The following is a 12,134-nucleotide window of genomic DNA, read 5'->3' as shown; positions in this document are numbered from 1 at the left end:
TGCCAATTTATTTCGTTAAATTCAAGGATGTAAGTTCTTAATAGTATTATCGTGACATTGTGATCGAAATCCATACCAAGGTTAAGGCTAGAATATAGCAAATGTGGCCGTTTGCCAAGTCTTAGAATCGATAGTCTTAAACAAACCCCAAGGCTTTTGTTTTCACTGATATGATCTTAACCCACATTTATCGACGAATTTGTTAGACTGATATTTTCGTTAATTTCTTCACCTGAAAATAGTTAGCCTCGTAGGTATCAAATTTTATCGTAAAAATTCTAGTTTTCATTTAAGTTCAATGGTTCAAATAGTGAAAATAATCAGACATGTTTTTTTCTTATGGACCACCCTATTTTTTATTGAATTTTAGATTGCATGGAATAAATGAACCCAAGTTTGTTCAGTTTCACATGCTTGAAACTTACCCTTTTTTTCAGATATTTCGGTTTTTCATAAATTGAAGTGTCCTTGGTTAACTTAATAACTTCGAAATTAATAAAAATATTTGAATGCGATACTGAAAAAAAACTTATAATAATGGATTAATTGATGTTGCCCAGTTTTCTGCACAAAAATTGAAAAACTTCTAATTTTTTCAAAACGTAGATTGAGAAATTCTCCAAATTCAGCAATGTTCTGGAAATATTATTGACATTATTGTATCTATCATTTAAATATTCCAAGCTTTCACATTAACAAGGATGGCTGTTATCATAGTCTTATCAAAGGTAGAAGCCAGACATTTCCAATGCTTTGATCCATTGTTATTAGCGCTTGATGTTTTTCCATTGTACAGCACAGGAACTTCATTAGAAGGAAATGTGTAATTATCTTCCTTTGTTTTACCCTTATCATTTCACAGTTCGCTCACATCCAAAACGAATTTGAATCATTATATAGGTACCTACATCCTTTTGTATGTGAAAATTTTTCAGAGCGTGTTAATACCTATAAAGCGTGATGATTTTGATTCGTGGGGATATTTGCTGTGATGACAATGTAATAACTGTCATTAATATCTAGCTTAGTATGATATTAAAAATTGGGAATACCACTTTCGGTAGCTCTAGCATTCAGAAATCTCTCTGTTCGCAAAATCTTAACTTGGTTGGTTCTGTTATCAATGTGATATTAGTTTTCATCCATATATTCTTATTGAATTTTCTCTTCTGCATGAAACTTTTCATGTAACTTGAAATTGCTATTTTACATCCAAAAGCATAATTTCATTTCGATCGAATTCGTAGTTTTGAAGCTACTGTTAATAAAATTTCAAACGGCTATATTTACGGAACCCTTACTTGGATTTTGCCCAAACTTAATGGCGACATTCGCGATATCCAAACCTTCCCTGAAAATTTCAAGTTTCTAGTTTGTTCGAGAGTTATCGGTACTTTTCTCATTTCAGCACAAAATATTACATAAAGCTTGAAATTGTTATTTCATATTTAAGTGCGAAATCTCAACTAGATCGGATCTGTTCTAACGGAATTATTGGGTAATTTTTTTCAATATTATGCATACATTTTTGTGGTTCTGATAACGCTATCTTCAGGAAATTCTGCACGAAGCTTGAAATGACTGTTCATTATATATAGACACGGAAAATCTCAAACCGATCTGATCTGTAATCACGGAAATATTGTTTTTTTTTTCGAATATTCTTCTTGAATTATCTATAATTGTGTTGACGCTGTAAACAAATTTGCATAAAACTTAAATTTTCATTTTATATTTACTTACAAAATCTCAAAACGGTGTATCTATTGTTAAGGAATTATTGAATAACTTTTTTCGCTATTCCACTTGCGTTTTCAATAGGTCTTATAATTCCATCAACGATAAACTTTAAATGCTTATTCAATATACAATACAGGGTGGTTCAGATTTCAGTTCAATAACTTCGGAGTCGAAAATTCCCATAAACATAATATAACCTAACAATCTTCATTATCGAGATAGAGGATGTTAGAGATTGAAAAAAAAAACAGTTTTCTACTTATATAACTCTAGTATTATTACATTCATTGTTTCAATTTTTAGGTTTTCAAGTCTAGATAATGTAATGTTTCGAATAGGGTAAGAGTCTCTTGCCAAAATTATCCAGTGGCGTAGATATAAGAGTGCGATGATTCTTTTCCTATTGAAAATCTACACCACTGTCTTTTTTTCGATAGAATTGTTTCATTTCTCTGAATTCAGCTACGCTTTAATTTTAATAAAAGGTCTCTTTTTTTCATAGAATGCACCATTTTCAAGATAATCGAGTACAAAGCAAAGCAAACACTTACCACAAAAATCTACAAAATTGTTATTTATGTAGCAAGGACGAAAATCTGTCTCTAATAGTCGAGTCTGCAAAGTGATAGGCGCAGTGGCGAAGTTACGGGGGAGGGGGGTACAGGGGGGCCCGGCCCCCCCTGAAATGCTGCCTCCCCCCTAAAATTTGACATACAAAGGCTGATAGATTATCAGAACTATAATTTTGCTTTACTTTGGCCCCACCAAAAAAAATCTGGCCCCCTCTTGGCCACCCATGTTTTCGAAAGCTGGCGTCGCCACTGGATAGGCGAGACCATAGACAGTTTTTCGCCGAGGTGCGTATTAAATTTTTATTAACTATTCATGATACGAAACTTATCGTTTGGGACCATTCCTGGCTCAAAATTCGAAAAATACAGACATCATGATGAAATGATAAGTGTAGGAAGTATTAATTCTTAATTCGCATGCACCTACGATAATCATCGTCTTGGAATTGAGGAAGCTGCATATGAAATTATTCATTGAGGTCATTGAGCAATTCGTTCTTTTTTCAATACACAATTGAATACACGTGACATACAGGTCTGCGTCATCCTGAACCTTTTGGAATCGCTGTGTGACTACCACCATGTTTTATTCTATTCGAACCGAGCACGAAATAATTATACTTACAATTAATTTATCGCATCGTGCCATGAAGTTAATTGTACGAGGTAATTTCTATTTAACGGTTCCTGGATGTTGAATTTGGCGGGATTGTAAATTGGTTGTAACGAATATGTATTGTATTGGTATAGCAGATACTCTTTGTCTGTAATTCTCGAATTTTGAACGAAAAATGGACTCCATATTCCGTCGAGATGAGAATTTATATTTGAATGTAAAATATCAAATTCAAGCTTCGTTCAAAATTTCATGGTGATGGCGTAACAAGAAAAATAAAAAGTTCAAAAATATAAAAAATAATTACCCAATATTTCCGTGAACACAAAACAGATTATGGAGTTGAGATTTTGGACGTTAATTTGAAATAACAATTTCAAGATTCTTGCAGAACCTCAAGGTAATTACATCATCAAAACTATAGAAAATTCAAGAAGAATATTGGAAGAGTTATATTCCCATGACAATAGATTCGATCGGGATGCAATTCTGCGTTAAAATAACAATTTCAAGCTTCAACCACACAAAATCTTAACCGGTGTAATTTGAAAACTGCGTGATATTTAAAAATTTTATTTGTTTCTCATTTGTAAACGACAGTTTCCAAAAACACAATATTAATCAAGAAAGTTTATTTTATCAAGTCACTAACTTGTAAAACTGACAGTTAACTTGCAAAATTTTTACAAGTTAGTATAATTATTTACATTGGAAAATTTTGTTTTATCGTCATATATGTTGACAATCATGGTACGATTGTTATTTTCAGTAACACAGATTTTTGATGATGAAAGAGTTGATACTGATGATGATGAACCATATGTTGACTCAGAAACTGCTGAATTCGAGGACTGCAGAACATTTGTACTCTCCTTACTACCAAATAATTTGCTAGACATTTCGATTTTTTTGTTGTTTTGCTATTTGCTTTGGGATACCACCAATAGTGTGCTGGCCAGCATTAAGGGAAATGCACTTTCCATGTCGGTATGTCAAAAAAAATCTTAGGCTTTCTGTTCCAGGAGGCCGGAGATTTCATATTTTCTGTATAACATGCAAGGCTTGAAGCTGCAGCCATCATCGGTTATGGTGAATCTTCTTGTTGTTAAATTTTTTGTTTGCCGCAATGTCACAATAACGTATTTTCCCATATCTTCTACATCATTCATGTTTAAGGAGAGAATTTCGTCACATCGACAACATCCAAAAATCCCAAATATTGTTACAATTTTCGCCAGCAACCACTGGTCATCAGGAGCATGTAAAAGAAATTGTTCAGCCTCTTCTTTACTTAATACCTTGGCCTTTTTTGGCGTATAACGCTCATTTTTTCGTTTCAGAAACGCTATTACCTTTTGAAATCTGCAAATGACAACTAAACGTCATATTTTTCAATAAATTTTTTAAGGAAAACAAACCTGCGAACAGGGGCTTTTTCTTTCATTTCCAAGCAGCTTTTCAGCATAGCCAATTTTGCCCATAAAATATTAGGGCTGAATCTAGCTGATAGTTGATTCAAGTAGACCAAAAAAACATCTTCAGTTACCCCAATCACACTATTTTTGTTTTGCCACTTTTTGAAGTCGTCGTATTCTCGCTCGTACCTTGAAGCTGATTTTGCAGGTAATAAACGTGAAGCTACACTACTGGCTGCCTCAATAATTTTTTTTGGTATATTCATTCTCGCTTTCGCCAAAACAAATGTAAAGAAAAATAAACAGACATGTTCATGGCAACGCTTCCATAGCTTACATAGACTTATATGTATATATGTCTATGATAGCTTACGACATTTGAGACAGATTATTGAGATTTTTTCGGAATTTATCTAACCTTTTTACAAATGAGAAACAAATAAAATATAAAACAATACACGCAAGGTAACGGGTTTTACTGGCTCAAGGAGGTAACTGACTCGCCTGCGGCTCGTCAATTATATCCTCCATTCGCCAGTAAAAACCCTCTTACCTTGCTAGTAATGTTATATACTATATATGCATAAACTGATTTGGATTTCGTTTCGAATATTATAGGTTACTGCACCTGGTATGGCATGTAAATTTGTGGCAGTCTTTAAGTTATAAGATTAGACTTCGTGAATTCATGTTTAGTTTTTGCGAATCTATAAATAAACCCTCGAGAAAAGTGAAAACAATTTCTGGTACAATTAGTCACACAAGTTTAGTCTACTAGACTAGCGAATACAATTAATTTGGGAGCAGATTCTCAGGATGTGATGGATGAATCATCAATTCATTTATTTATTTGATTCATGTTGTTGATTTTCTTCAATTCATTGAAGACTTGTTTCCGTTTCCTATAAATTAAGAAGAAAAACCACCACTTGATGGGGAATCGACAAACCTGACATTATATTTAATTGCCAGAATTAGAAGATATTGAAGTGGACGACGTTTATTGTCAACATGACGATGCTACGTGCCACACAAGCAACGGAACAATCGCATCTTAAGATCTTTTATGGCTAGTTGCACCATTTACCTAAACATTGATTAAAATTTAAATATCGATTAATTTCTGATTTCTCTTAAGAAATCAGAGAGTACAGAGATTAATCAATGTTTAAATTTTCAATCAATGTTTAGGCAAATGGTGCAACTGGCCCTTAGTCTTTTTTCGAACGACTCACGGAAAAGATGAGATCTATATGCCAATGTTCCAATATCGATTTAAGACATTTATGATGGAATTCGTGGAGTTATCGAGTTTTATACCAAAATGAAATTTCTCATTGGAAATACTAACTAACTTTGATAGCTATACAGGGTGTTTCCAAATTAGACGTGAAGCTTGAAGGAGATGTAAAAATTACATACTTGAGCTTGACTCGACTTGATTTTAGATATTTATTGCTTGAATTGATATCAAGCTACTTGATATTACTTGAGCTTGATATGCAAGCATTGCACGGCATATATTTCTGCAATCTCGTGCGCGCTTAGACTAAATAAGGGGATTCCTCGAGCTCCGAGAGACTGAAGCATTCGCCAGTGTGACTTTATTAGTAGTTTTCTCACATTTCTATGAAATCTATTGGTAGATTTTGTTAGTTTCAGAAATATCTTTCCAAACTGAGCTAAAATGGCCAAGGATTTTTCATCAACGCCAGCATCTTCAGCTCTTGTTGAAAAACAATTTTCCAGAGCTGCTCTGACAGTTACAAAACCCGCAATAGGTTAGGCGACAAATCTATAAGATGCCTCATGTATCTTATATCCTGGATGGAAAATTATTAAATCAAACAAGACCTGGAGGTTTCTCGATATTGAGGAACTTTATTATCTTATCACTTTTTAATTTGTTATGATTTATAATTATTCAATTCATGTTTATATTTCAAAAAAGTTGATATTTTCGGTTCTTTCATACAATAAGTTTAAAAAATAACAGTGTTTATTGCAAGGTTTGTTCTTATTCCATATTTTTTATTGATGTGACACTACACAATAAAACTGCTAAAAATCAAGTAGCTTGATATGATTCAAGTACTTGATAAATAAATAGTTGACTTGACTTGAGATTGAAAAACTACTACTTGACTTGAGCTTGACTTGAAATCAAATCAAGATCAAGCCAAGCCGTGAATCCCTAATTCTGATATTCTATAATAATATCACACCTTTATTAACATCAATATCAAATAGAGTATGTCTTTTATTGAAAGAATTCAAAATAACAACGGAAATATGACGCTTCGAGACGACGACACGAATTGACTGCAATGAACCGTCTGAATTTCATCTACTCTTTTTTTTTCAGCATTCAAGAGCGAGCGGAAATGCCTCTGCTGGCCGAGGAAAAGGGGACCGGGGGCCGTGGCGGTAGGCCCCCCTCAATGCCCTCACAGCCAGGTATCAAGCAAGAGGAGTTCGTTGGCTAGCTCGCCTCTCAGCCAATGTCCTACACCGCTACCATTTCTAGTCAAATCGGGATCGGTAAGGTGAGTCATCTGAGATATCAATAATTCATCGTAATTGCCCCCCTATTGGCAGCGTTGCCGATCGATCCTTGAACGTTGCTTGATTGATTCCGATAAAATAGGAACGGAAAATATAAGGCGAATTGTTCATTATTCACCTCATCAAAAGTGACACATTTAAATTCGATTTGAATCATTTGTAAGAAAAGAACGAATGTAGTGGTGACCATATTATTCAGCAGAACAAACTATGTACTACATTTCTTAAATTTCTATATCAGGTGTTGTAAAAAGAAATCCATTATTTTTACAATAGATGGTTTTAGTTATCTGTAACTCGCGTTGTATAAGCGCGATCGGGTTCCACTAGATACCGTTTGAACTGGCCAGAGGCAATGAGGTGACTCTACTATGGGTACCAAGGCACTGTGGTGTTGAAGGAAATGAAAAAGCTAATGAACTTGCAAAAAGTGCATCAAGGTTAACACCTGCTGGACCTGAGCCTTTCTGTGGGCTAGGAAAAGACCAATATAATGCTGCGGTCCAGCTATGGGAGTTGAACAACAGGATAATCCACTTGACTAACACTCCTATACTTGTTCAGGCAAAGAAATTCGTGACGATTTCACCTACCTACGCCAAAAAGCTCTTGAAGGTGTCACGAGCCGAGCTTCGGGTGATGGTGGGACTGCTGACGGGGCACTGTCGGTACAAACATCATTTGTACCGTATGGGAAAGTCAGCAGACGAGGTTTGCAGGTTCTGTGGATCAGACGCAGAAACAGCCGAACACATGGTATGCAAGTGTCCGGAGCTGGCTGGCTTAAGAACTATTCACATGGGTAAGTCGTTCCTGGATACCAGAGAGGTAACGGCCAAGGTCCTTAAGGAGGTTGACAGTTTTATTAACGTCATTGACGACCTCCTTGGGTTTCCATGAATGAGTAGGGTAGAGAACAAAAGATCTACATGGTCGCAGTTCCCGGAAAGTTTACCGAACCGAAACGGCCCCAGTTCGAAATAAATAATAATAATAAGATACCGTTTGAGAGATGAGATTTCGTACCACAAAATCTCTTCTGACAGTTTTGTGATTAGTTGACTCATTTTAGTTTGAGCGCGCGTCAAATATGGACACTAGCCAAGAAAAAGTATGCTATATTTAACAGTTTTTTATAAAGACAAAAATGCAAGCTAATAGGCTGAACATGTAAATAGTGTTTATGGACCTGAACTGATAACAGCCAATCAAGAGCAATTTTGGTTTAGTCGATTCCGTTCCGGTAATTCCGATGTCAAAGATTCACCACACACCGAAAGGCCAATTATCAAAAATGCCTATAAAATCATGATCATTGTCGGGTCCGACGTCATGTAAGCACTGTTTCGATTGCTCAAGAGCTAAATATTGCACAAAAAACTGTTTGGAACCATGTGTATAAGGCTGATCTCAAGAAGAAGCTCGATGTATGGATACCACACGAGTTAACGCACAAAAATCTGATGGACCGAATTTCAATCTGTGAATCGCTGCTGAATCGACCCATTTTTGAAGCGTTTGGCGAAAACGGTCGTGGTCGAAACGCTGTGAGCCGGCGGAAACGGTGGCCAAGCTAGGATTGACGACCAGGAAGATTTTGCTTTGTGTTTGATGGGATTGGCAGGGAATTACCTACTATGAGCTGCTCCCTTACGTTACAACTATTAATTTGGAACTGTGCTGTCAACAATTGGACCTTCTGAAGAAAGCAATCGCTCAAAAGCAGCCAAGATCTGGGAGTGTTCTACGCATCCATCTTATAGTCCGGACCTGGCACCAAGTGATAACCATCTGTCCTTGTCCACGGCGAACAATTTTAATGGTGAAAAATTCATTTCGAAAGAGGCTTGTGAAGACTAGTAAAACGCAAAAAATTAAGGTCTCATGGTCACAACAGCGCAATGTCCAACGTATATCCGAATGAGCTAAGATTCTTATAAAACCCCGAAAAAATTCTCATTCATTCATTCAACTAGAATCGGAACAGTAGAATACGAGATTTTCAAGTTCCAGTAATACATAACGCACATCGTTTCATCTAGAAAAGCTATAATTTATATGGAAAGATCTAGGTACTATTCCAAACCGAATCAAACAAAGTTTCATCATAATCAGATAAGAGATATAGATATTGAGTCTTTATTACTCTTTATGTTAGTATAACCAAGAAATACTACGTCTTGACTCAACTTTATTCTCTTAATTTCAGTGGCCTTATCATCCCCTCAGCTCAGCTTTCACCAGACCCTCAATTTGGATCCCTGCGATCTTTAGAACCACGTGAAGTGGCCAGTTTTCCCTTATCAAGGACTCCAACTCCACCTCCTATTCGTGAAAGGTAAGTCAAGACTTCTCCATTATGGAAAAAGAATATAACTAGATTCAGCTGAAGACATTTTAAATCCAAAAAACACAAAACCTCAAAAGTCTTGGACAACCCTGAAATCGTAGTAAAGGAATGTTTTATTGGAGAAATATGACATTTTTTATGAGAGGAGGAATAACAAACATTCGGATATCTGGAAAATCGAGATTGGCATTTTCGGCCAATATTTTTAGAACACTCATTTTTGGGCTAGGACAACTGTTGGAATCAGTAAAGCTATTCAGTGGTCTTCCGTAGTGAAGCGTGGTGGCATTGCCATTGAGCATATATCTCGAACAGCGTTTTTCCATCGCTCTTGTCTGCTGGCATCAGATTAAGAACTGAAGCCAGTAGCAGAAACGTTGAGAGATATATCAAGTTGCCTCAATATGCTTCAACGTTAGTTGCTACCTTTCAACGCACGTCGAGGATTTCTTAGCCTGTATTACTGGCGGTATCTCATCCCGGGGCCACTGTTGGAATGGTCAGTAAAGCAACCCAGTGTTCCCCTGCCTTACACAACCTAACATCCATGGCGGAGCGTGTTACCACAGAACTACTGTCCTGTCTATATCATCCCGAGTCTTGCACAACGTGTGGCTTGAAAAGAGTCACTACAAATGTTTGCGAAAGACAAAAGTTTATTGAAATGTCGATAGGAAGATAATGAATCATATTGTACAATCACGAACAGTACGTAGGATCTCCATCTCCACTAACTTCACAATATCAACATCTTCGAATGGACAACTAGATCGTTGTTGACTACCTTGGTACTCTCCAGGCTTTTTTCAATATTATGTGTTCAATTCTGGATTCATAAAAAAGCCAAACTTCTAGCACTTCATTTTGCCTATTTTTTTTTTTTTGACATGATATATGACGATATACGAGACTTTTGATTTTGTGTGTATAGCTATCTAGGAATACTACCCTATATTGTTTTATTTTTTTCAGTTTTGCTCCAAACGGAAACGTGATACATGTTGCAGACGAGGAGAGTTTGGTGAATTCACAATTCGAATCGGTACCAGTTGAAAGAACTGGACCTAGAAAATCTGTATCAATTCTCCTACCACCCGATAATGAAGTGTGATCATCGTTGCTAATGGAAAAATTAAATTATTGACAAGAACACCAGATATTCGATGGAATTAATTGATGAAAAACAAGATTTACATTCAATGATTAATTTTTATCTATAGAATTGAAGATTTTATTGACTAATGGTTTCGAAATCTTTTGTATGAATATTGTTCACTATTTAATATTAGTACAAACCCCACTATCGGTTTATGTTAGGTAATAGGTTTGCGTATGTAAACTTTTATTTTATATATTTTTGTAAACTATTGTGATATTTTGAAGTTTGTTTTTACGCATTCATCATCAGTATGGGATAATTGAGAATATATGGCATAATTGATACTTTTCAGCTTTAATTAGCCAAAAAAAATGGAAATTTACGTTATGATGATCTACTAGTATTATATCTTTGTGAATTGAGCAATAAGAAAGGTAAACTAATTGTAAAATTCAAATTGATTAATTGTGAATGAGCTCGAAAAGTATTCAATTTGGTGTCCAATAATTTTAAGACTGAAAAACGTATATAGCATTGTAATCTATTATTTAAATATGTAGAAAATTAGTTTATTATTTTTTACATATCATATTTAGACGAATCATTTGAGTTATGGTGTCTTAAATTTTGATTAGGAAAACTATCTATTAGTATTATTTATTTGTTCTTTGAGAAAAAGATTTTCAAGTATTAAATTAATTGAACAAATACAATATTTCATCAAGTGTTAAGACGAGTACAGCTCAAGTTGTTATAAAACTAAGGATCTTATTATTATAGTAAATATAATTACCTATGTGATGAGTTCAATGAAGAATATAACACCAAATACACAGTTTGTAAACTGACATGAAAGGTTTTGTTTAGAGGGTGATTTTCTTTGAAAACTACATTTGATTGACCAAAAACAATGTTGGGTTATGAGGATAAAAGATCAACATTTTGAATATTCAACGAAATAATTTTTTCTGATTCATTATTCTCCGATTCAAAACATGTTTCAATATGAATTATTAGAATTCCAATGATATTTTTAAAATGGCTAGAAATAAATCATTTTATAAATCGATTTACCTCAAAACGCTCAACAATTTAGTATTTCGAATACTTTTACAATGTTGCCTAGTGCTCATGAATGGCTTTTTTGTGGACCATTTACGTGGGTCGTCTACAAATATGTAAAGCATTTGGGTCCACACTGTGCCAATTTTCGGTAGTTGATCTATGAATCCTATCTGAGCATTTTCAATTTCTTCAAATCTCTTATCACAATATTCGTTCAATTTTCTATTTTCGAAATAGATATCACAAAGCTGCAATCCTCACATTACTTTAAGAAAATGCTGTGAAATACTTAAAAGACAAGCTAATTCTGTTTCTTATGTATAGACTACAGTTAATTAAACACCTGAAAACATTGTACACAATGTTGAATAAATAAAAAAAATGAACTCAAAATCATTTTCAATTATTTTCATCCTGGTCTGATGTGATTTTATCAATTTCATTGATTGAATGAAATATTTTTCCGCTTGAATTGTGATAAATAGGAAATTCATGAAAATATTCCAATATTGCAAAGTTAGAGTAAGTGCCCCTGAATACATTGTATTCAGAGGCATTGGCGTACCCAAGGGGGGAAACGGGAGGATATATCCATATAAGCCAAAACGCTCAATAATTTAATGGTGTAAAAATTGGATCAACGAATTTATCAACCAGCGGTTCTATCAAAGTGCTCGATCTGATCCGACTGTCGTTGGCACAATCATTATTT

At 34.9% G+C, this 12,134-nt stretch overlaps 1 protein-coding gene across 3 annotated transcripts in view; it reads left to right on the top strand.

Moving 5' to 3' along the window:
* Positions 1-11,815, top strand: part of LOC123670680 — a 46,124-nt gene extending 34,309 nt beyond the window's left edge. For all 3 annotated transcript variants that reach the window (XM_045604205.1, XM_045604203.1, XM_045604204.1), the window contains exons 4-6: positions 6,709-6,889; positions 9,118-9,246; positions 10,231-11,815. In XM_045604205.1, the coding sequence (XP_045460161.1) occupies positions 6,709-6,889; positions 9,118-9,246; positions 10,231-10,369 (449 nt within the window). In that variant the 3' untranslated portion in view covers positions 10,370-11,815. The remainder of the gene's footprint in view (positions 1-6,708; positions 6,890-9,117; positions 9,247-10,230) is intronic.
* Positions 11,816-12,134: the final 319 nt, after the last annotated feature.

This window comes from Harmonia axyridis, chromosome 1 (assembly GCF_914767665.1).
Source record: "Harmonia axyridis chromosome 1, icHarAxyr1.1, whole genome shotgun sequence".
Taxonomy (NCBI): Eukaryota; Metazoa; Arthropoda; class Insecta; order Coleoptera; family Coccinellidae; genus Harmonia; species Harmonia axyridis.
Note: the sequence above shows the minus strand (reverse complement) of the source record. Positions and strands in the feature narration are given on the sequence as shown.